This window comes from Ailuropoda melanoleuca, chromosome 4 (genome assembly GCF_002007445.2).
Source record: "Ailuropoda melanoleuca isolate Jingjing chromosome 4, ASM200744v2, whole genome shotgun sequence".
Taxonomy (NCBI): Eukaryota; Metazoa; Chordata; class Mammalia; order Carnivora; family Ursidae; genus Ailuropoda; species Ailuropoda melanoleuca.
In genome coordinates, this window is record NC_048221.1 from 69,348,668 (window position 1) to 69,373,787 (window position 25,120).

Genomic DNA, 25,120 nt, shown 5'->3' on the forward strand with positions numbered 1-25,120 from the left:
TTGCGGCCCAAGTTCGCGCCAGCCTCTGCCTTCACGTCCTGGACTGTGTGAGTTTGGTGGTGGTGGTGGTGGTGGTGGGTTGGCAGTGTTTCTTCTTGGCTTGTGGGAGAGGAAAGCCTTTGGGGTAGAGAGGTGGGGATAGACCCTGACATCCCTCAGGGGTGGAAACCCTTTCAGGAAAGCCAGGTTCCCATCTGCCCCACAGTGGAGCGAATCAAAACAGTGGGCTGCCAGGCCATGGTGGGGGAAGGCAGGGTTTAGACCCCACGTTTTCCAGAGGAAGCTTTGGCCCTAATCAGGGACCTATTCCATCCAGATCCTGCTTCAATTTCCCCCTCCTGCAACCCCTTCTGGACTTCTCACTGAAGTCCCAGGAAACCGAGCTCAGGTCTCCGCCGTGGGTTCTGGGTTTTGTCTCTACCCACGGCTGCTTCTAGGGTTCCCAGCACCCGTGGACCCCGCGGAGCACCCAGGAGCCTTCTGAGTCTTTGGACACGGTGTCTGTACACAGCTGGGGGAGAAGGCACCGGCCTGCCGCCAAGCTCCTGATACTGCTTTGGGTATCGTGCTCTTCATGCGCTAACCCTGGTTCCCTCTGGGTGGTGGACCTTGTGTTTTTAAGTATTTTTGTTTTCTATAGTTAGTACACATCACTTGTTACTGGGGAGGAAAAAAACCCCACTGACGCTATTTTTAAATTCATATAAAAAGAATAAGTGGGAAAGACCAAGAGGCAGGGGGACAATATGAGCTGTGTCCCCACGATGAGCACAGGAGCCAGAATGAGCAGGCCACACACACAGTGAAGAGAGCCCCTTTACGAGCAGGGACACCCACTAACAGACCATCCACACATCTACGTTCACCTGGTGCACCCGACACACCAGACACACACACAGAGTCACAGGAGCACAGGCGATCTGCCATCGACGACAGCCCACGTGCGTGCAGACATACAGGCGTTTGTCCACCAGGAAGCCTTTATTGAGGGCCCTTTGGGCAGCAGGCAAGAGCTGTGCTGAGCCTGTGGGCACAGAGGGATGGAGAGGCAGCCCGGCCTCAATCAAGGAGCAGACTGTGGGCAGAGGGCTGTCAGAGGAGAAGGGGTACCACCATCCCCGCAATAGCCTGGCGTCTCTGCAGAGAGGATAGCAGGAGGGTGGATGGCGATGCCCAGGGCCCAGCTCCGGGGACACGGAATGGCTCAGCAGCAATACACGCAGAAGCAGAGAGGGCAGGGGAGATGTGTGGGGCAGGGAGGCACTGTGACTGCTTCGGGGCGCACCGAGGGGATCAGCCCAGGGGCTTCTTGCGGGCGGGGTCCTGCGTCACAGCCAGTGCCGCAGAGCCCCGCCCTCGCTCCCAGGTGTACCTGCGGAGACCCAGGTGGGCCGGGGTCAGACACGCAGGCCCAGAGGATCCCGGGGGAAGGGGAGTGGTCCCAGAGCTTGGGGGCAAAGTCCTCCCGGGCACTCACGCGTTCCCGGCTGGTACCAGGAGGCTGTCATCGGGGGCCAGGCTCAGGCGCTGTTCCCCCATCGTCACCACGGAGGAGCCCTCCTGGGAAAGAGGAGCAGGACAATGGGAATGGAGGCCTGTCCAGGTGTCCCTGAGTCTCCCTGGCAAGGAGGCCCTGGGAGCCACTCCAGGCTCCGGGAGTCCAAGGCCTAGGAGCAGCCTGGTCCCCGTGGGCAGGAGGGTGTGCCACCCCGTCAGCGGCCCCACTTGCCAACTGCCACAGCCACACATCCACGTCCTGTCTTGGGCCCTCGCTGCTGCCTTGTCCATGGACGATCACCTGGCAGGAAGCGACATAGATCTTTCTCGTACTTCTGCCCCACACAGGAGATGGCCTTGAACCTGGCCCCCGGACTCTAGGCCTGCAGCACCAGGCACAGCCTTATCCCCATGTGTGGAGCCAAGACCAGGACTTGGAGAGGAAGGCTGCCAGGCCACAGGCCTCCCTGCTGCCTCCGTGATGAGCAGTGGTGCCTACCGCGCCTGCCTGCCCTTCACACACACGCACAGACACACGCACGCACACACACACACACACACACACACACACACACACACATCGGATTCCTCTGCGGCCCAGCCCCACCACTGCTGACCCATGAAGGCATGACTGCCAGAAGCACACTCGGGACATGACTTATGTGTACACAGCTTAGTGTGGACTCATGTATCACCCACAGTTCCCCAAAGAGTGCCCCCCTGCCTTCTTCCATGAGATTCTGGCCTGAGGAGGAAGAGGGAGATGGGAGGGGGTGAGCCTCTTGGACCTGCATCAGCCTGGCAGCCACTGTGCAGGCCTCGCTCCCGCTGGCCCAGAGTGGGACTCAGTAGATGTCCATTGGCATAAACTGAAGCCGGAGGGAGCAGGCGTGTGCACGAGGCAGAAGGCAGGACCGTGAGGCCAGCTCAGTGCCAAACGCCATTGCCGTGATGGGCTGGGAGGGGCTTTGTGGTGTGCGCCTGCTTTCAGGGCCCTGGGTAAGTTCAGGTGCTGCAGGCCAGACGTTTCAGGGCAGGTGTGTTCCCAGGGGGCATCCCTCCACCAGGGTGTCTGATTCAAACAGCAAGGGATGGACCCGTGGCAAACTGTAAAGCAAGCAGGCCCAAGCCTTGCACCTTGTACAGCCCAGGAGACCTGTCAGGACCTGGGCACTGCCTGCTACTCCTGTCATCCAGCCATGGTGCCTGCTGCCCTGCGCTCCCTGCCCTGGCTCCTGCTAACCTCAGCTGTCGCAGTGCCAGGCTATTTCAAGCCTCCATGCCTTTACCCATGCTTCTCCCTTACCTGGAATGCTCTCTCAGCCTCCCTTTCTTCCTTTTGCAAATTCCCATGTTTGATTTAAAATGCAGCTTACACGTGACCTCCTCCAGGAAGTCTTCCCTGACTTCCCTCCCAGCCTGGATTCCTCCTTCATTGTCCTATGGCTTCCTGAAGCTTCTCTACCAAATAACATACTACCTGATTGTGGTAATTGTTGATTAACTTATCTGTTTATCAGACCACACATTCTTTGAGGCAATGACTCTATCTTATTTTCCAGCCAAAGCCTGAAACGTAAGAGGCATTCAATAAATGTTGAACGAAAGAAGGCCAGCTTTGTTTGGGTGGGTGTCCTGCACCTCTCCACCTGACCCTCAGCCCCAGGCACCTCTCTTCCTTCTGGCTCCCCAGACTGAGACTGGCCAAAAGTTCAGGAAGTCCTAGTAGAAGGATAACTCTAGACCCCGAGGAATCAGTCAGTGGATGGGGCAACCCCTACTCTGAAGGCAAAGAGAGACTGCTGGAGGCCGCGTAGACTCCTCTTCAGGCAAAGCCGTCACTCTCTGAGTCAGGGAGGAAACAGGAAGGCCTCTGTTTATGTCACAACCTCTGAAACTATGCGTGTGTGTGTGTGTGTGTGTGTGTGTGTGCATGTGTGTGTGACTAGTTCCCATTTCCGAGGGCTGCTGGGTAGATGCCCTGGGTGGCCCAGGGCCTCATTACCTGTGTCTCATAGGTGTCCCCAAATAGGCTGAGGGGTGTGCCTGCCTGCAGCTGTCTGCGGTGGCCATCCAGCCAGGCCTCCAGGGACACGGGCTCCATGACAGATCGTGTGCTCAGGGGGAATGGCGGTTCCTGGAGTAGCTGGTCTGCACCCACAGCATAGCTGTGTCAGCGGCCTCTGGCCCAGCCCACCCAGAGCCCCAGCAGGCCCAGTGGTCCAGCCCTGAATCACCAGGATGGGCTCTGGATCCAGCTCAAGCACCAAGCGGCCACTTGGGGGACACCTGGTGCCATCGTCTCGTACTTTTGAGTACTGGGCAGAGTACTCAAAAGGAGACTGGTGCTCTAGGCCGAGACCCATTCTACTCTGTGAAAGCAGAGAGGGAGGGAGGGAGGTGGTTCTCAGGGGCTCACCAGGGATGGGCTTTCCTGTTTTGTGTTGCTCAGAGCTGAAGAACCTACAGGAAGAAACGGGGAGGAGGATGAGCGGCTAGTGTTCCCGAATGCATGGCCAGGGAGACACACATGCGCACACACACTCATACGCTCGCAGGTGCAGGAGCCCACACACTCATGGGGTCCCTACAAAAGTTGATGTAGGTCTGCCCTCCCCTCCCTTCCAGCCTGGGCCCTCCCACCCGGGGAAGGGCAGGCATTCCCCCCACATCCCGGACACGCTGGCTCCACTGTGGGTGGGTCTGCCCCTCCCCCAGCCAGAGCAGGGTCCTCAGAGAGCAAGGGCCAGGGGCCGGGCTGGGGGCTCACTCCTGGATGATGGGGGCCAACTGAGTGCCAAGGTCCTTGCAGTAGAACCACTTCTCGAACAGGACGTCCGTGCTGTCCCCCACGTAGTACCTGCCAGAACAAAGGACAGGGAACCCAGCTCCCCACCTGGGTAGCCTCAGGGCAGCTCTGCTTGTGGAAGTCTGGAGCCTGGTAGCCCCGCAGAGCTGGCAGCCGCTTCACCCCGTTAGCACGACCTAGTGGCCAATGTTCACTCACTCACCCACCCCTGGCTCTCCCAGAAGCACTGTGTGCCCCAAAGGCGGGGGGGGGGCTATGATCAACCCCATTTGCATTCCTGGTTCCCCAAACTTGACCATTTACAAAGTGGCTAGAACTCTGAGGCTCGGAGAAGCTGGGTAACTTGGCAGGGATTCCACAGCCTGTAAGTGGCGGGAGCAGGACGGACTCGAGACGGTCTTAGAAACACAGACAACATCAACAAGGAGTGTCTTCATTTTCCCAGACAGGAAGCTGAGGCCGAGCCTGAATACAGGTCTGGATGCTCCGCCTGCCCGCTGCTAGTCGAGATCAGAGCGCAAGGAGCCCACAGAACCAACATGCAGAGGCTGCCCCCGGATGAGCTATCCTGCTCCTTTAGGGGCCATGGATGCCTTTGATCATCAGAACAAAGGGCTGGGCCTCTTCTCCGGAGGAAAGTCCGCGTGCGTGTGCACATAGCCTCTCCGAGACTCTCAGAGGCCCAGGCAAGCCCCAGCCAGGCTCGGGGAGCTCCTCCGCCGGCAGATGCGGGCTGTGCGTCAGGGCCCTGGTGCGTGCAGCGCTTCTGTTGACGGAATGTCTAATCCTCAGGCTCAGCAACCAGGGCCAGGCCTGCTTCGTCCTTTTCAACTCCTCCCAAAAAAGAGAAGTGGTCCTGCTTATGGGACAGGGTTTATAGACATAAAGGCTCATCCTAAATTCTATCTTGGGATTGGAGCTGGCCACCAGAAAGCTTGCCTTCAGAGAGGCATTTGAATGCTGAGACCCTAGCTTTTTTTTTTAATTAAAAGATTTTTAGGGGCGCCTGGGTGGCTCAGCCATTAAGCGTCTGCCTTCGGTTCAGGTCATGATTCCAGGGTCCTGGGATTGAGCCCCACATTGGGCTCCCTGCTCAGCGGGAAGCCTGCTTTTCCCTCTCCCACTCCCCCTGCTTGTGTTCCCTGTCTCAATGTCTCACTCTTTCAAATGAGAAAATAAAATCTTTTTTGGTAAGATTTTATTTATTTATTTGACAGAGAGAGAGAGAGACAGCACGAGCAGGGGAGGAGCAGAGGGAGGACCAGACTCCCCACTGAGCAGGGACCCGATGCTGGACTTGATCCCAGGACTCTGGGATCATGACCTGAGCTGAAGGCAGATGCTTAACCAACTGAGGCACCCAGGCACCCAGTCCCTGGCTTTTATTAAAGGTCGAAAGCAGAGAGGGGCACCTGGCTGGCTCAGTCAGTAGAGCCTGGGACTCTTGATCTCGAGGTGATGGGTTCGAGCCCCACATTGCGTGTAGAGATTACTTAAAAATAAAGTCTTAAAAAAAAAAGTCAAAAGCAGTCAGATGAAATCTGTTACTGAATTTGCTGTAAAAATGTTATTGAGGACGGGGTGCCTGGGTGGCTCAGTCACCCGAGTCAACCGACTCTTGATTTTAGCTCAGGTCCTGATCTCAGGATGGTGAGAGAGCCCTGCATTTGGTTCCGTGCTCTGCGTGGAGTCTGTCTCTCTCCCTCTCCCTCTGCCCCTTCCTCCGCTCATGCGTGTGCAAGCTCATGCTCTCTCTCTCTCTAATACATAAATAAATAAAACTACAAAAAATGTTATTGAGGACACTGTCCACTCTGTCACTAAAGATTCATAAAGCCCCTTGTGAAAGATTTCTTTTGGAATTGAAGGCCAGACATCTGTTTCTACAACAGTAGGTTAGTATATCATTGTGTTTTTGAAAAGCATTGAATAGTATAAGGAATGCTCATGAGTTTTTTAAGTAAAAAAAGCAAAATTCAACCCCATGCTTGCTAAGACTGCAATGCTGTAAGGGGTAGGTACGCACAGAAAAGAGGCAAGACAGAAGGTTAAGAGCTTTGTTAGGTTTAACTGGTAAGATGACAGGGTTTTTTGGTTTTCTCTTTATTATTGTTCATTCCATTTTATTGAGGTATCATTCACATTCCATAAGATTTTCCCTTTTCCTGACAAATAGTTTTAACTTTATTTGCTTTCTTTTACTCTTCCTGATTTCAAGACTGAACGTGTATGACTTTGCTGATTAGAAAAAGGGGAATCGTTAAAAAATAATCCATTGTAACAGGAGATGGGGGGCAAAGTATCCTGATCTCAGTCAGGAACTTGCGGAGAAATTTTAATTTTCTTAATTAAAAAAAAACAAAAAATAGTTTAGCTTTTGGAAAAATCTGTGTCCCTTGGAGCCACAGGCTGCCTCAGATAAGAGGTGGGTGATGGACTAGAGCCCACTGGGAACTCAGCTCTGGAAAGAGTGGCCGCCCCCCACCCCACACCGGTGTTTGTCCCCTCCTCGGTGCTGACTCACCCTCCTATTTAAACTGTCCTCATTTCCTATTTCTCTACAATGCCAGCTCTGCTGCCTTCTAGCAAACTCAACCTCCCTGTGCCCAGTTTTCTCATCTGCACAGTAGAGATGACAGCAGCGCCTGCCTCTCAGGGTCCCCGTGCAGGTGAGATGGGTAAGATACAGCGGGAGCCCCTCTCTGGTGTCCTAGCCAGTGTCCTATGCATGTCCGTGCTGGCTGTGGAATGAGGGGGCGGGCAGAAACCAGCTGAGGGCATCCTGGGGTCGGAGGCTGGGAGGAGGGGCAGTGCTCCTGGCTGGGGCGGGGCTGACCTCGGCATCCCCTCACCCTCCCAACTCCCCGAACACCTTGGTGTGGAAAGCGCAGGTTTTGGTCCCAGCCAAAGGCCTTCAGGCGGAGTGGGCTCCCACGGAGTCACGGAGGACATCCCTCCTGACCCCCATCGTCAGATCCCCACCACCGCCACCCCTAATCTGTCCCCGTCAGCCAGCACACACAAGATCTGCATGCCTCCGACCCACCCCGTGGCCAGCAAGTGCTTCCCTGGGTCTATCCAGGGTCTTTCCTCTGCTGCTTGCCCCCTGCCTCTGCCCCAGACGCCCGGACAAGGCCCGTTTACCTGAGCCCATCTAGCTCCGTTGTCAGCCGCCTCCGTTCAATGACCAGTCCCATGGTGTTGGCAAACCTCTGTGGAGAATGGGGTACCCCAGCCGGCAGGAGGAATATCTGCAGGGTGAAGACAAGGTGCCAGCAATCCCCTCCAGAGACCTGGGTGCCCGCAGTGTCCTGGCCTCCCCAGCTGGCCCACAAGGTCCAGCAGCCCCCCTCTCTGCTAGCCTCTAGCCTAGAAGCGGAGGAAATGTCAGGCCTGGCTGGATGGGCAGCTCACAGGAGGAAGTGCCCAAGGGCCAGGAAGGGAGGCAGGACAAGCCAGGGGGGACACACTCCAACCAAAGCCAGCATGAGCCGACCATGGGTTCCTGCTCCTTGGTCCCTCCCCTCCCACGCCCTGGGGCCCAGGCTCACCTCTCCCTGCCGAATGGTCACAGCTCGGTGTTTCCCTTGCTCTAGGACTTGGAGAACCATGTCGCCCTCTAGCTGGTAAAACATCTGTGGGACAGGACGGCGGACAGGCTCAGCCCCTGCCCCCTCCCTCTTCCAGGTCCTTGGCCTGAGTTCTGACCCAGACACCTGAGCAACTTCCTGAAGGCCTTATGAGCAGTTCTGTCACTTGTGCTCTGAGGCCCCAGTCTCCCCTGACACACGCTACAGACCAAAGTGCTGGGGACACACAGGATCACCCCTTGACACGTGACAGATGACCAAAGTACCCAGGACGTTGCAATGGGTAGTTGGCATGGGGGAAGGAGGCTGGCTAACATGCTCACTGGGGAATCCAGTGACCCCCTCAGTCAGGTAAGGAGAAGCGTCCCTAGATCCCAGGGGCTGTGCAAGCACTCTCCTATACATCATCAGAAATCTTTACAATGGGGGACCTGGGTGGCCCAGTTGGTTAAGCAACGGCCTTCAGCTCAGGTCACGATCCTGGAGTCCCAGGACCAAGTCCCGCATCAGGCTCCCTGCTCAGCAGGGAGTCTGCTTCTCCCTCTGACCCTCTCCCCTCTCATGTTTTTTCTCTCTCTCTCAAATTAAAAAAAAAAAAAAAAAGAAATCTTTGCAACAGCCTCTAAAGATATTAGCCCCATTCTGTAGGAAAAAAAATTAAAATAACACCGAGCCTGAGTAGAGCAACTTGTCCAAGGTCACACGGTTAGTCCTGGAGCTGCACTTTGGACCCGAGTCTGTGTAGCTTGGAAGCCTGTGCGGGCTTTTCCAGCCCCTGTGAAGCCTGGGTGGGGGCAGGACAGTGTCTGCTCAGACCTCCTTTGGAGGTCGGCTGTGTAAACGTGGGCCCGGGGATGCTGGAATCAGGGAGGGTGGGGACTGAGGAAGGGGGCACTCACCTGCTGTCTCCCTGGGGGTCCCTACTGTGCTTTTCTTAGTTCATCCTAAGATCCTAAATAATGTCTTTAGTGAGATCACCCCACGGCCCTGGGAGAAGGAGGAGACACATTTTCCCTCCACCAGTCTCACACTGCGTGGGTGTGAAGAGCCCCAGCCAAATAGCTGAAGAGTTGGTATTAATAGTAATTATTGCTATCATGTAAGGAGTTAGAGGTTCTGGTCACAGTACCTACTAAGGGAAATCAAGCCAAGCTCAGGGAACCTAGGGAAACGTGGCTCTGCAGTCCGCCAGAGGGGCAAGCCGACGAAACCCCTGTGAAGGGCAGGAAGGACCCATGGGGCGGCCTAAGGGGCTTCTAAGGATGCGGGACCTTCAGTGCTGCAACCAGGAAAGTCCAGGGTGAACTGGGACATTTGGCCACCTGACACTCTTGACAAGCATTTCTGTCTCTAGGAAGGTGGCTGCAGCAAAGCAGAGACGAAGCAGAGACGCCCCTGCCCCCTGGTGTGCATTTGCCGCTGTGTGGCCATAGTGCATCACGGTTAAGAGCAGAGATTCCAGTGTCACCTGGCCCTCAGCTCGGCCAGGTCCTTGAGCGCCCTTGGTCAATTCACTTAGTCTTTCTTTCTTTCTTTTTTTTTTTTTTTAAAGATTTTATTTATTTATTTGACAGAGAAACAGCCAGCGAGAAAGGGAACACAAGCAGGGGGAGTGGAAGAGGAAGAAGCAGGCTCCCAGCAGAGGAGCCTGACGTGGGGCTCGATCCCAGAACGCTGGGATCACGCCCTGAGCCGAAGGCAGACGCCCAACGACTGTGCCAGCCAAGCGCCCCTCACTTAGTCTTTCTGTGCCTCCATTTCCTCCTCGGTAAATTGCCAGTATCTACTCAGAACATTGCTGTGAGGTCTGCCCGGAACGCTGTGCACCCATGTACCTGGTACGTGGTCGGCACTCAATAAACCTCTAGCTGTTAACACTAGTGAGGGCAGGAGTAGCAATGGTAATGCCAATAACAGGGGAAATGCCACTACTTTATGACAGAGTCAAAATGCAGAACGTTCTACAGCCATTGAAAACTATGTTTTTGAGTAACTTCATAAAATGGGAAAACGGGAAATACTAAATTTATGTGAAAGCAGATTCAAAACCGCCCCTGGCAGGATTCTAATTATGCAGGGCTACATGTATAAAGCAGACAGGGTTCACAGGGGGTCTCATGAGTGGTGGTGTTATGAACGAGGTATACATTTGTCGTTTCTTTATTTTGCATGTTTTCTACAATAAGCAAAGCTTACTTTTATTATTTTAAAAAACCCAGGCGCGGGGCGCCTGGGTGGCTCAGTCGTTAAGCATCTGCCTTCGGCTCAGGGCGTGATCCCAGAGTCCTGGGATGGAGCCCCACGTCAGGCTCTTCCGCTGGGAGCCTGCTTCTTCCTCTCCCACTCCCCCTGCCTGTGTTCCCTCTCTCGCTGGCTGTTTCTCTCTCTGTCAAATAAATAAATAAATAAATTCTTTAAAAAAATAAAAAAATAAAAATAAAAATAAAAATAAAAAACCCAGGCGGGTGTCTGGGTGGCTCAGTTGATTAAGCATCTGCCTTTGGCTTAGGTCGTGATCTGGAGTCCCCGGGATCGAGCCTCTTATTGGGCTCCCTGCTCAGCAGGGAGTCTGCTTCTCCCTCTGCCCCTCACCTCGCTTGTGCCTTCTCTCTCTCTCAAATAAATAAATAAAATCTTAAAAAAAAAAAAAAAACCCAGGCAAGTTATTTTAAACAAAAAACCTATTAGGTTCTCTTAGGGAGCAATTCTGTGATAACTGTGCCCCACCCCACTAGTCAGGAGAAAGCCATCTGTGTTGGGGGGATGGAAGAGGGTCCTTCTATGGATGGAGGGAGAGGAGGAAGGGCCTGGAGAGTTCGAAGGAGGGGACCATAGCCCTTAGGCCCTGCAAATGTCAGGGACAGCTGGGATGGAAGTGGGATCTGGAGTGATGGTCTGGGTCAGATTCAAGCCCTTTCTAGGCAGGCTACAAGGTGTCAGCAGCCCTCAAACAAAAACAGGGAAAGGAAGTGATGCCTTGCCTGTGCCCAGAGGCCTTCCCTATGATGAGGGACAGGCCCAGCCTGGAGCAGAGGTACAGGTCCTGAACAGCAGAAAATTCCCAACAGTCATGGGCAGTCCAAAAGGAATTATGTTCCATTTGGACGTACATGATGTTTGGGGCCTGGGGCTAGCCACAAGACGAACTGCACCAGTTGAGGCGGATGTTAAATCGAATCTGGCCTCCAAGGCCTTACAGGGGCTGCGGCGGGGTGGGGAGGGGGCGGTCCAGAGAGCCAGTGTCTATTAAGCACCCTCTCTGGCCCGGGCTCTGTGCACATGCACACTCTGTATATACTGAATCCTCCCCCAGGCAGGAGCCAGTGTCCCCTGATGCCACGGTAGTAAGAGGCAGACACTTCAGCCCCGGTCTGGCTGACTCGCAGCCCAGGTGCCCTTGCATCTGTGCACCCCAAGAGGAGTCGGGTAAATGGAATATGTGTGGGTGCTGAAGCTGGGGAACCCGAAGAGCTGTTGCAGAAGCCTGAGCTCGGCAAGGATGACAATTTGGCTCAGTGATGCCTTTCCTCTGACCAGGGAGGAGCCTGGACAGCTCCTACAGCACAGCCTGGGGAAGGACAGCGGGCACAGAGAGGATGCTAACCCTCAGCTTTGCGGCCTCCCAGGGCCTCTGGCTGCAACTCTCCCCGACCCCAGGATGAGAACAAGCTGCCACAAACCCACTTCGAGCTGAATTCCTCCCAGCCACCTGAGTGTCTCACCTGAGAGGGGCCACCTACTCAGGCCAGCCCTCCTCATCTGTCAGCCACTCAGCTGAGTCACTGCTTGGCCTGGGCCCCTCAGGGGACACCCATCCACACCAGAGCAGCTTGGGGAGACCCAAAAGTGGGGGGGTGTGGGGCAGAGGTGGTTGGGGCCGAGGGAAGGAAAGAGGGAGTGAGACGGGAAAGGTGGGCACTGACACCAGGGCTAACGGGGTGGAAGCCTCTGGAAGGCAAGTGGAGGGGCCTAAGGCTGACTGAAGCAAGCAAAGAAACCGGCAACCGGTCTAGTCTACAGCACGGCATGGTAGCCGCTCCCAGCTGAACCCCGTCTTCTCTCTGCAGCTTGGATAGTCCTGCTGATTTTTGCCATAGAGGAAAACGGTCTTCCCTGAGGTGCGGTGAGAAGCGGGTGGCTGGGCGAGGTGAGGGGTTAGCTGGCCTGCTCTGTGAGGCTGCTCCCTGCTGGCCCGGGGTCCTCACTCCCCTGCCCGCCCCCCACCACTAGGTGCTCTGTAAATATTTGTTGAGTGAGTGATTCTCCTGTGCTCCCTCCAGTCCCTGGCTGTGGCTGAGAGGCCAGGGGTGGGGGTGGAGGCTGTGACCAAGCTGGACTCCGGACCTTGAACCCCTGCGTCAGGCCCCCCACGATGATGGGTGTCGGTTCCCTATACTGATCTTTTGTCACCAGAGATCCTCAAAGCTGGAAACCTACCTGTGTCCCTCCTTCAGGGGGTCCATCTTTTCCTTTTTAATTCTACTTTTGTTTATTTACCTTGCAGTTCAAAATTCAAGGAACAAAAGGGTATTCAATGCAAATTCCACCCCCCTCAAGCCCTTAGGAACTCATGTGTCTTGGGCCCTCTAGATAAGGAAGGGGCCTCCCAGCACCAGCCCCTTCCAGAGAACTCAGCTCCTGGGACCAGACTGGAGCACCCTGGTCCCTGTCAGCATTTGGGTCTCATTTGGGAGGTCTTACGTATTCAGATTTGAAGGGGAGGGGACCAGGGCCTCGCACCTGGCACATGGATGGCCAGGGGGTGATGCCCAGCAGCTCGAGCCTCCCTCTCAAACCCACAGAGCCTGGGCTCTTTCCTGGGGCTCCTGCAGCAGAGCTGGAGGACGGAGCTGTCACTGTGCGCCCACAACTTGCAGGCAGCCGTTCTGCCCTGGGATTTCAGTATCGCCCCCTTCATCCATCAGTCCCCTGACCCCCCCCCCACCCGCCCATCCTGTCCACAGGCTCTGGCTCTTGCTTGGCAAGCGTCCCCCTCCTCCACGGCTATTAAAGAAGAGGGCAGTAGCAGGCCTACCTCCTCACCCTCCTCGATGTGGTAGTCCTTCCTGATGTTGGGGCCCCCGACGAACATGACTTTGAGCTGCTTCTGGTGCCTGTAATCGACAAGGGGGAAGAGGTCCTGAACCAGCTCGTGGGATAGGACAGGAGGGGTGCAGGGGCCCGTGGGGGGCCTGGAAGGAGCCTGGGTACACCTGGGAGAGGTGACAGGGCTGTTTCTGTATCATTGTCCCTACAGTCTTGACATGTTTCCCCCCCATCTCAGTATGGCTGTGCGCATCCAAGAGTGTGTGTGTGTGTGTGTGTGTGTGTGTCTGAGACTATACGTGTACCTGCGTCTTTCTGTATCTGTGTCTCAGTGAATGTGTGTGTGTCCTCAATATCCTCTGAGCTAGTAGTGGGGAGCAGTGTGGTCGTGGATCTACACTTCATCAGCCAGGATCCCTGGCCTTGCTCAAGATCTCCAGTTACAGGACAGCACACTGCAGGCACCACTTCCTGGGGCTGGGGGCAGTGGTGGGGTGAAATGACCTTTAACCCCCTCTCTCCAAGCCGACTATGAGAATCTCTGCTCCCCGAAAACTGCTGGCTTGAAGCTGTGAGACACTTGGGGAAGGAAGTGGAGGGGAAGCTGGATGCAGAGACCTGGAGACTGGAAGCGCTGGGGTCCCAGTGGTGTGAGAGCGGGAGTCATCTGGGGAAGCAAGGGTGAGAAGGCGGAACTAGGTCACCACAGGCTTCGAGAGGGCAGCCAAGGAGTTTGGTCTTGGCCTGAAGGGTGCCAGGGAGCCTAGGAAAGGTTTGTGGTCTTGTTTGTTCTTTTGTTTAAGTTTTATTTAAGTAATCTCTACACCCAACATGGGGCTGGAACTCATGACCCCGAGATCAAGAGTCATGTGCTCTTCCAGCTGAGCCAACCAGGTGCCTCAAAAAGTGTTTTTTTAAATCAACCTTCGTAGGATATAATTTAGGTACATATGAAAAGTTCTTGAATGACCCCACTCAAGAACTATTTCCACTCATCAGCCAGATCATGTCCCTCCTCTGCTCACCCCCCTGCAGTTTCATATGACCCCCCTCACCCCCAAATTCATATGTTGAAGTCCTACCCCCAGAACCTCAAAATGTGACTCAATTTGGAAATAGGGTCATTGCAGATATAACTGGTTAAGCCACAGTGAGGTCACACTGGAGTAGGCTGGGCCCTTAATCCTTATTAAAAGGGGAAATTTAGAGGTGCCTAGGTGGCTCAGTCAGTGTCTGCCTTTGACTCAGGTCATGATCCTGGGGTCCTAGGATGGGGCCCCGAGTCGGGCTCTCTGCTCAATGGGGAGTCTGCTTCTCCCTCTCCCTCTGCCCACCGCCACCCTGCCCCCGGCCGCTTGTGTTCTCTCTTTCACTTTCTCTCTCTCAAATAAATAAAAAAATAAATTTTTTTTAAAGGGTGGGGGAGTTTAGACACAGACACACTGGCAGGGAGAGTGCCCTGTGAAGATGAGGACAGAGAATCGGGGTGATGTAGCAGAAGCCAAGGAAGGGAAAGATGGCTGCCAAGCCATCCGGGGCTAGGAGAGGCCTCGGGCAGACTCTCTGACAGCCCCAGCCAACACAGGGTGGGGGACCACAGCTCTGTTCCACCCCGTGGCCCATTATGCCGGCCTGCCTCCACCCCTTGTCTGTTTGTTTGTATTGGGCGCCTCCTCTCACCGGAATGTCAGAGCCCCAGGTGACTGTCAGTGTTTTCTGCTGCATCTCCAGTGCCCAGAACAGTGCCTGGCACGTACTGAGTGCTCAGTGAACACCTGCTGAACGAATAAAGGCAGGGTCTGCATTTTGTGACTGTTAATACTGGGGCCGAGCCAGAGGCCCGGTGGGGGGTAGCTGGAGGAGGGAGGCAGCACACTGCCCAGGCTGGAGGTGACAAGGGTGGCCCCAGAGCAGTGGCCAAAGGGCTGGAGAGGAGCAGAGGGATGCGAGACACTGTGGGGACACCCTGGGGCACTGAGAACCAGCTGCACAGGGATGAAGTGGAGGAAAAGGTTGAGGGCCACGACATTGGTAGAAGACACGAGGCTCTGGGGTGAGGGGGCTGTGAGCCAGTGGCAGTGCTACACAGTGACCCAGAGTGTGGACTTGGGAGTCAAGCTCTTCCATGGGCTGGAGTCTGGATCGGGGCCATACTAGCTGTGGGACACTGGGAGCGTGACTTTATTAGAATCCCACCTCAAGGAGCTAGTGTGAGGCTAGGTGAGTGGCTGTAACAATACTGAGCACAGCTTCTGGCTTGTCAAGGTGTGCGAATGCAGCTGTGTGGTTTGGGGTGCTGGGCATTGGGGACACTCTGCAGACCTGGCAGTGTGAGCCGGGAGCTGGGAAGCACACCAGGCCCGGCCATGGGGCAGAGGGGAGGGGGAAGGTGAAGGGACCTTGGGGGAGGGCCCAGGTCTGCTGGAGAAACTGCTGCCTACCCCTGGCCCTGCTGGGTGCTGTGAACAGAGGTGGCCAGGGACAGTCTGGTGGGATGTATGCAGCCTGCAAGGAGGGGCCCCGGGAGAGCACTAAATCAAGATCCTCCTACAGGAGAGGATAGTCCGACTTCACCCTCTGGCTGCTGGTTCTAGTGCAATTCTGGGACATCCTAAAAACTACCCTCCCTAAACTTCTGAGAGTCACCAGGGGATTGGAGAGCTATCTCTAAGCCCTGGGGACAGGGCGGTGACCTGCCATCTGCATCTCTCCTAGTCTCAGTCACCCAGCCATCTTCCGAAGTCAAGGTCACAATCTTGAGGGCAGAGCCATCAGAAAGAGGAACAGAAGAGGGTGGTGGAACCCGGAACAGCCTGCCCGCCCCGTCCCCCGCCGAAGGCACAGGAGGATGGCGGGCCCCTTCTGCAGGCTCCTGGGTTAAGAAGCCGGGCTGGAGGGTGAGGGATGAGGGGTGCGGACGGGGGCGGGGAGGTGGGGACAAAGGGCAGGAGGAGGGCGGCATGCCTGGGACTCACAGGAGCTTGTTGCAGACCGGGGGCAGGAAGGAGGACCGGTTCTCCTCCACCCAAGTCTTCACCCTCACGGGACGCGCCATGGCCGCCCGGGAGCCGGCTCTGGAGCCTGACGCCCCGGCGGGTGTCCGAGGGGGGCGGCTCCGCCTGGCCGCCCATTGGCCGCCTCGCGAATCGGCGACCCCGGGGCCAAAGGGCGGGGCAACCCCCCCCACGCCGCCCCCACGCCGGGGCAATGGCGGGGCCGCGGACTTCGACGTAGCCCTTCCCGGACTTTGGTCCCGGGCCCGCCCGCCCCCCGCGCTGCCCCTGCCCAGCTGGAGGGCCTTCGCGCGGAGGAGGCGGGGCGCCGGGTTCGGGGTCAGCCCCCCCCTCACGTGCTGGGGCTCCCCGCGAACGTGCGCCGTCCCCTGTCCCCAGACTTTGCGCCTGGACCCCGGGGAGGCCCCCGAAGACAGACTGCGATGGGAGGAAGGCGGGTGTGGAAATCCGAGCACGTGAGTACGGAGGTGCCGGCCCTGGATGGAAGCCTCGGCTTCCTCATCTGAGAAATGGGAATGTCGGACGAGGACGGCGGTCAGGCCGGGGTCCCCAGGTTTAGCAAGTGCCGCTCGCCTGGCCTCGCCTCAGGCTGGGTGAGAGCGGCGAGCCGGGGCGGGGTGGGGGGACGGGCGCGCCACGGGGACCTCGGGCCCTCGCCTGCATTCGCAGGTGTCAGACAGCACCGACGAGGCGCCCGGCACTGCCTGAGCTCCTGACGTGTCTAAGGGACATACTCAAGTCACACGACACTTCGGCACAGTGCCCGACGAAGAACCGGGCACTCGGTGTCCCAGCCCTCGGGAATCTCGGGGTTCGGGGGTGGGGTGGGCGGACACACCTGTGCCCGCGCTTCCAGCCGAGTTACCCTCGGGGGCGCGACTGTGAAATCGGAGAACCGGATGCGGGTGCGGAGGAGGGCAAGAAGGCTCGACACCCGCTTTCTTCTCTTCCTTCCGGACTCAGAATTCTGAGGAAAAACGTGCGTGTGTGTTGGAGGAGGGTGGGGTGGGGAGAGGGAAAACAGCTCAGGCTCCGACTCCGGAATCCAGACCACAGAGTTGAAGAGCTTCAACTCCTCTAGCTCCTGCCTTCCCAACCCTCCTAGCCCCTTCCCTGCTGCCTGCGGTGGGCTGGTTTTCTCAGCACCTTCCCCTGCACAGACCCTGTGCCCGCTCCCCCACCAACCCTGCGCAAATCAGAACCCAGTCAGAGAGGCCAGAAGATTGCCACCGACCTCTGCTGGGAGGACCCTCCTGTTTCCTCTCCACCCGCACCTCTTTCTCCCTCTTTCCCCGGCCCTTCGTTTTCTTTTTAAGTTATTTATTTATAATTTTTTCCCCTGAGCATTTCTTTCTGTAATATTGATTGGCACCAAAACAACTCAAACCATATTCTTTGTCTCTATAAGTAATCCAGAGGAGAGGTAAATAGGGGCTCGTGAGGCCACAAGGATCCGTGACAGGTTAGGTTTGTTTTGGATGTTTGTTAACTGGATGGCTGGGTAGGAGGGTGGATAAAGGCATGAATCAATTCACAGAACAGATGTTCTGTTAACATAGTACAAAGCAAAGGAAAGTTACCCTGTGTTTTAATGTATGTAGTCAAATAACGTGAAGCATTGAGGCCACAAGTAGTATGTTTGGGGTCTGAATTATCCAGATAAACCCTAAACACAGGCTAAATAATCTGCTGTCTGCTCATTGTCAAATATGCCCTCTGGTTTGTACCGTTTAAGATAAAAAATCATATCTGTTCAATTGGCAATCTTCCTGGTTTGAGTGTCGGGCACCATTTGACTCCAATGTTCAGAAAAACGACAGTTTGCATTTTATCCCAGTGTTTGGCATTGTCTAGTCACAGCCGGCTGAAATCCTCCTACATGTGAAGCTGTGGGCTCTTCGCAGTTTCTAGACCTTACCTCCTTGCAGTAGCCACCTCTCCCCTCTGCACACAGGAGCTGTGGAATCAGAGGCAAACAGCATCTGCCCTAGGATCAGAGCTCCTTAGAACCTGTCCTGCCTGCTGGTGCCTTTCTCAGGCCTCCCCTGGATGGCAGTGACTCCCCTGTCCAAGTTACTGAGTTCAATAGATGCTTCTAGACGTTGGTGAATGTGGTTAGTGATAACTGTCAGATCCCTACAGTCTCTCAATGGACAGAACCAGTTGCTCCAGCCTATCCCTTTCCCCAAGCTTCTGGGTCTATCTGTCTTTGCCTCCCTGATTCTCCCAGTTTCCCACACTTTCACGTAATTTAGCAAGTATTTAAGAATAGATAGCTTAGATGAATAAGAGGGCTAGGTTATGAATTGTATTGGTTACTTGGAAATCTGTGCTTTGGGCCTGCTATCTCTTGAATTATTAAGAAGTCTGTTTTGAGGGGCGCCTGGGTGGCACAGCGGTTAAGCGTCTGCCTTCGGCTCAGGGCGTGATACCAGCGTTGTGGGATCGAGCCCCACATCAGGCTTCCGCTATGAGCCTGCTTCTTCCTCTCCCACTCCCCCTTGCTTGTGTTCCCTCTCTCGCTGGCTGTCTCTATCTTTGTCAAATAAATAAATAAAATCTTTAAAAAAAAAAGTCTTTTGAAATATCTAGACATATGGTTGGTTTATTTTTGTTGTTGGTTTTTTTGTGGTTGTTTGGCTATCATTGTTCTTTTCATTTCTAATTTTATTGCACTATGGTGAGTGAAGATGGTCTGAGTATTATTTTTGAGTGGAGGGATGTGTTACTATTTCCTTTGCAGCTTAGCCAACGGTTGACTTTGTGAATGTGTGTTCTTCTCTCAGAATGCAGTTCTAAATGTTTCTATTACATCAGCCTTCTGTGACACCCAAATATCATTATCTTTATTATTATATTTTTTTGAGAGAGATCAAGTGAGCAGGGTGGCAGGGGCAGAGGGAGAGGGAGAGAGAGAACCTTAAGTAGGCTCTTCACCCAGCTTGAAGCCCAATGCGGGGCTTGATCTCATGACCCTGACATCATGACCTGAGCCAAAATCAAGAGTCGGTTGTTTGACTGACTGAACTACCCAGGTGCCCCATCGTTATCCTTATTTTAAAAAACTGCTTAATATTTTGGTTTCTGAGAGAAATATGTTAGAGTCTCCATTGTAATTTTTGGTCAGTTTCTCCCTGTTCTTTCAGTGGATTTTACTTTACATATTTTGAATCTACATTGTTAGATGTAAAAAGCCTCATGACTATTTTACCTTTCTGTTGTAGTGTTTCTAGACCAATATGAATTATTTCTTCTTAGTTTCTTTTCACCTTGACTTCAGATTTGATACTAATATTGCTATACCTTTGTGTGTTTGCATATTTTCCAGGTATTGTAAGTAGATCAAAAAGATGTTACGAGGCGCCTGGCTGGCTCAGTCAGTAGAGCATGCGACCCTTGATCTCAGGGTTTTGAGTTTGAGCCCCATGTTGGGTGTAGAGATAACTTAAAAGTAAAATCTTAAAAAAAAAAAAAGATGCCACAATAACTCCTTCACTTCTCGAATCCATATGCCTTGCAGTGTGACTTTGCCACTCATCCCATCAAAGGTGAGTGTGTCCGCACCCATGGCACAGAAACACCCATGGAGTTTAAAAATTCCGTCTGTTATTGAAAAGGAGATCAAGTCTTTCATGTTTGTGTAATTATTGCCATGTTTGTTTGTACATACTCCTGACATCTTATTTTCTGTTTTCTAATTGCCATGCTGTGTTAGTTTCCTATTGCTGCTAAAACAAATTACTACAAACCTAGCAGGGCTTGCAGTGAGACACACTTATTATCTTACAGTTCTGTGCGTCAGAAGTCTGAATGGGTCTTGTGGGCTAAAATCAAAGTGTTGTCAGAGTGTCAGAGCTGTATTTTCTTCTGGGGGCTCAAGGAGAGAACCTCTTTTCCTTGCCTTTCGCAGCTGCTAGAAGCCACCTGCATTCTTTGGCGCAAAGGCCTTCCTCCATTGCTAAAGGGCATCACTTCATCCTCTGTTCTCCTTGTCACACCTCTCTCCCTGTGACTCTCCTGCCTCCCTCTTTCCCTTGTAAGAACCTTAGTGATTACATTGGACCCACTCAGACAACCCAGGATAGTCCCTCCATCTCTAACCCCTTAGTATAATCACATCTGCGCAAGTCGCTTTCATCATGTAGGGTGACATAGTCACAGATTCTGGGAATTAGGACGTGGAGGTCTTTGGTAGGGGGAGTGGATGGGAGGGTGGGGCATTATTCTGTCTATGCACATCCCTCCTCCTTGTTTTTTCTTTCTATTTTTTCTCTTTCTTTTCTAGTTTATCAGGATGCTTGTGGCTGTAACAGAAACCCCAGTTAAACAGTGGTTTAACCAATAGGAAGTTAAAGGCTCGTGTAACTGGATACCCAGTGGGAGAATGAGCCTGTGACCAGCGGTGTCATCACGGACCCTGATTCTTTCCATCCTTCAGAACTGCTGTCTGCAGCATCAGCTTTATCCCGACGCTGCTTCTTTGAGGGGTCAAGGGATGTAAAGTATCCGTAGCTTTTCCTTTAGACCAGGGGTTCCTGACCTTGGCACTACTGACATTTTGGCCTGAATGATTTTTGTGGGGGGGGCTGTCCTTTGCGTTGTAGCATGTTTAGCGCATCCGTGGTTTCTCTCCCCTAGATGCCAGAGCTCTTCTCCAGTTGGGACGATCAAAAATGTCTCCAGACATTGCCCAATGTCTCTGGGGGTCAAAGTTGCCCCCAGGCAAGAACCAGATGTGTTTACTGGCAATCTAAGGCTCACATGACCACATCTGAACCAGTTATTGAGGTAAAGGGAGTGGGCTACTCTGGTTTAGTCAAATTAAGATTTATACTTGAAGGTGGAGGTGGAGTCGGCTTCCCCCTAAATCTGCGGCCATGGGGAAGGGGTGGGATTCTCACACAAAACTCTGGCACATGACTGGGAGGTAGGAAGTGATGCTTGGGGGTGGCTAGCCATGTCCATGACACCTGGCTTTTTTGATTAAGTGTTCTTTGATCCATTTCTCCTTCTGTATTCTATTCCCATATATCTAGGGGTTATTCTTTAAATACGTGCATTTATTTAAATTTGTAGATTTCTTTTTTTTTTTAAGATTACTTATTTATTTATTTGACAGAGATAGACAGCCAGCGAGAGAGGGAACACAAAGGGGGAGTGGGAGAGGAAGAAGCAGGCTCCCAGCAGAGGAGCCCGACGTGGGACTCGATCCCGGAACGCCGGGATCACGCCCTGAGCCAAAAGCAGACGCCTAACCGCTGTGCCACCCAGGCGCCCCTGAATTTGTAGATTTCTAATAATGTATATTGTTAAACAGCATCTATATCCACCCCTAGAACCTAAGGTAAGAACAAAGGAAACTGGGCAAGCTTTAATTTCCTTCTAGAATTCCTTACTGGCAACTTCCATGTTGATTTATTTTGTTTGGATTATTATTTAAAAATTTTATACAGGCAACACTTGATGTCTTAGTATGTTTTCCTAATGTATTAACTTGCTATTACTTCTTGTATTCCGTACATTTTTGGAGACTTATTCTTTGTGTTCGTATGTGTGTGTATCTTTCTTCAGATCTGGAAAATGCTTGGCTTTTATAAAAAATTGTTTCTCATCTATTCTCTCTGTTAGCAACTTCTGAAATTTTTTTTGATGAATGGTGGAATTTTTAGATCTTATCTGCATGTCATTGAACTTCCTTTTTTCTTTCTTTCTTTTTTTTTTTTAAGAGATTTTTATTTATTTATTTGACAGAGAGAGACAGCCAGCAAAAGAGGGAACACAAGCAGGGGGAGTGGGAGAGGAAGAAGCAGGCTCCTAGCGGAGAATCCTGATGTGGGACTCGATCTCAGAACGCCGGGATCACGCCCTGAGTCAAAGGCAGATGCTTAACGACTGCACCACACAGGGGCCCCTCTCATTGAACTTTCTTTTCCCCATCTCCCTTTGTCCTGCATTCTGGGAATATTCTTCTGCCTAATCTTCTAGTTTTCTATTTAGGTAAAGTATTCTACAGTTCAGCCCATCTACTGGGTTTTAAATTTCAATGGTTTCATATTTTTATTTACAAATACTTTAATTGGTATCCTCCTACAACTGGCTGTCTTCATTTCATGGACGTGATGCTCACTCTTATTTCTTCGAGGAAACTGTTTTAAGATGTGAACTCTGTGTCAGTGATGGTAACATTAGCTGCTGTAACAGGAAAAGCCCACCCCAAAGTTAGTGGTTTAACACAATGACCGTTCACTCCTCATTCCTGTGAGGCGCAGAAAGGGAGGTGGCTCTGCCCCCCACCTTTGGGGATCTGATTTGACAGAAGTTGACTCGGGACCTTGTCTCCTTCTTCAGGTAGCTGCTTCTCCGTTTACAGGTTAGAAAATTGAAACTGCAGCTGAGAGTATTAACTAGCTCCCCCAAAGGGCAGGTTAGGGCGCCCCCAAAGGTGTAGAAGCAGAAGCCCAACTGGCATCAAGGCCTGTGCTTTTCCCCCACTGTATGCAGTGTTTCTTTCTTTTGAAGATTTTATTTATTTATCTGAGAGAGAGCGCGTGCATGAACGGGGAGGGAGAGGCAGAGGGAGAAGCAGACTCCTTGCTCAGCAGGGAGCTGGGTGCGGCACTGTATCCCAGGACCCTGAAATCGTGACCTGGGCTGAAGGCAGACACTTAACCAACTGAGCCACCTGGGAGTCCTATACAGTGTTTCTTCTTAAAGAGTTCTGCCTCCGATCCACTCCAGGGGGGCTGGGGTACAGTGATGTTGAGGGGATTTGGTTCTAAAGCTAGTAAGGCAAAAGTTGCATATAGTTAAAATCAAATTAGAACATTGTTTATATCCCTTATAAAGCACAGTATGCAGTAATTCTTAGACATAAAAGCTTGGAAACCACTGAACTAGAACCACCAAAAGGAGTCATGAAAGGAAAACCAATATGGCAGACGTTCGGACCTTTGGTCTGTTCTGCTTTTCAGATAACCCTCGTCTTTCTGGGTGAACAGAGGATGGGTGGGTTGTTCTCAAAACGTTCCTGTAGGGTTACTCCATTCTGTGTGATATGAAGCGCTTTGTGCCAGATATTAAGTTATTGTCTCTCGGCTCCAAACCCATGGTTTATATTCTGCGTTATGATGCAGGGGCTGGGATGCTGCAAACTCCATTGATGCTTCCCAGCTGGTTCTGTTAGGCCCTGCCGGATGGAGGTAAGGGAGGGAGTTTGCAAACTTGGGGATGGGGGAAGCCGGGTAGGGGAGGCTGGCTCCTCCCTGACTGCTTTCTGTCGGTGCCCTGCCTGCCCGTGCTTCCTGAGCTCCACACCCTGGGTCCTTCCCTAAGCTTCCCTGTCCTGTCCTCTGCAACTTGCAGTTTCCCTGTTCTTGCAGAATCAGCTTTAAAGCGACCGCATGAGGGATACCAACACGAGAAGCTGGTGCGCCCCCTTGGAGGCCAGAGTTTCAATTCTGCACAGGTCTTTACTTACCTTCCAAGTTTTAGTACTTGTTCCTTCTTTGGTTGCCCTCAGTCCTAGGGGTGGTGGCTGCTTCTTCCAGCTGCTATGGTATCTGCTACTCCAGAACTCTCTTTTTGGCTTTTCAGTTACCTAGTTAACAACTTTAAACTTAGTTAACAGTTCTCTGTAGTAGACTCTTTGTTAAATGACTGGCCTGGTTTCTGTCTCCTGACTGGTATATTTTTATATGCTTAATTTTATATATTAAAAGATTTGTTGGGCACCCTGGGTGGCTCAGTTGGTTAGGTTCCAACTCTTGATTTTGACCCATCCTGGGGTCATGAGGATCGAGCCCTGTTGTGAGCTCTGCATTGTGTGGAGCCTGCTTCAGATTCTCTCTCTCCCTCTGCTCCTCTCCGCCTTCTCCCTCTCGCTCTTAAAAAAAAAGGGGTTTTTTTTGTTTATGGTTGTGATTTGCAACCAAGGAGTGTTAGGTCCTGAGATCAGGGCATCAAATACTAAAAGTGGTTGGCTCTCCGTATATTGCCTCTCTAATGTGATCACATTTGGCTGTTGGCCATGGGCTGGAGCAGTCTGTGACCTCAGCTGAGACCCTTCTAGACAGGGCAGGGCACGTTACGGGAGCCGAGGAGAAAGCCCTTCATCTGCACTGTGGTTACTGTTTGGTTTCCAGGGGTCTCTGCAATAGAACAGGAAGTTTATGTCTGTGTCACCTCACAGGTGGAAGGTCCTTGGAGAGACATTCATAGGCTAGCCCTGCTTTCAGTTTAGCTTATATATCTGTTCCATTTCCATTTTCTCTGGCTCAGGGCCAGTGGGCTCTCCCCTACTTTTTCCTCCTTCCTTTCTCCCATGGAGATACTCTACAGCTTCTCTTTGCCAGGGGCCATTGGATGCTCCCTCCCTTCAAATCACTGGTAGACACACCCCACCACCTCACCCCTCCACCCCCAACATCATGTGGCATTCTCTTAATTTCCTGGCATGGATCCTACATGCCTTGGATGAGAGTGGGGTTCTTATAAATCCAGAGCACTGTGGACGGTGGCCAACCTAGGCATTTTTTTTTTAAGATTTTTTATTTTATTTATTCGACAGAGACAGCCAGCGAGAGTGGGCACACAAGCAGGGGGAGTGGGAGAGGAAGAAGCAGGCTCATAGCAGAAGAGCCTGATGTGGGGCTCGATCCCATAACGCTGGGATTACACCCTGAGCCGAAGGCAGACACTTAACAACTGCGCCACCCAGGCGCCCCATCAACCTAGGCATTTCTTGTAATCCATGTGTCCTGGAGGAATTCATACCTGCTACCTGCAGATGAAGAAACTGAGAAATATCAGTCACTTCTACAACTTAATAGAAAAGACCCAACCCCCCCCCCCAAAAAAAGCCAACAAAATAATGGGTGAAAGATTTGAACAAATATTTCACAAATATATACAAAATAGCCACGAGGTACATCAAAAATGCTCAACACCATTCGTAATCAAGGATATACAAATTAAATCTACAAGGAGATACTATTGCATACCTAGTAGAATGAATACAATTAAAGACTGACAATATCAAGCGTTAACAAGGACGTAGAGCAGCTGGAATGCTCAACACTGCTGGTGGGAGTGTAAGATGGCACAACTACTTTGGAAATAAGGGTTTAGCAGTTTCTTATAAAATATAGAACTTCATCAAAGTTAAA

General features: G+C 52.7%; 1 protein-coding gene and 1 long non-coding RNA gene across 6 annotated transcripts; one reads left to right on the forward strand and one right to left on the reverse strand.

The window, feature by feature from the left end:
* Positions 1 to 959: 959 nt before the first annotated feature.
* HAAO (3-hydroxyanthranilate 3,4-dioxygenase) lies at positions 960 to 16,167 on the reverse strand. The gene is made up of 10 exons (XM_034659054.1): positions 15,918 to 16,167; positions 12,932 to 13,010; positions 7,858 to 7,941; positions 7,451 to 7,557; positions 4,268 to 4,357; positions 3,917 to 3,960; positions 3,503 to 3,648; positions 1,730 to 1,798; positions 1,478 to 1,560; positions 960 to 1,372 (listed from the first exon to the last, which is right to left on the reverse strand). Exons 1-10 carry the CDS (start codon positions 15,995 to 15,997, stop codon positions 1,294 to 1,296), a joined length of 861 nt encoding a protein of 286 aa, XP_034514945.1. The 5' UTR covers positions 15,998 to 16,167; the 3' UTR covers positions 960 to 1,293.
* On the forward strand, positions 15,684 to 24,818 carry LOC105241112. 5 transcript variants are annotated; one of them, XR_004624841.1, is made up of 8 exons: positions 15,684 to 15,839; positions 16,335 to 16,411; positions 19,285 to 19,504; positions 20,242 to 20,744; positions 21,076 to 21,300; positions 21,708 to 22,326; positions 23,090 to 23,155; positions 23,336 to 24,818. It is a non-coding gene; the product is annotated as an uncharacterized LOC105241112 (long non-coding RNA). The 5 variants fall into 5 exon arrangements; XR_004624840.1 differs by having other exon boundaries at positions 21,708 to 21,953; XR_004624838.1 differs by having other exon boundaries at positions 21,708 to 23,155.
* Positions 24,819 to 25,120: the final 302 nt, after the last annotated feature.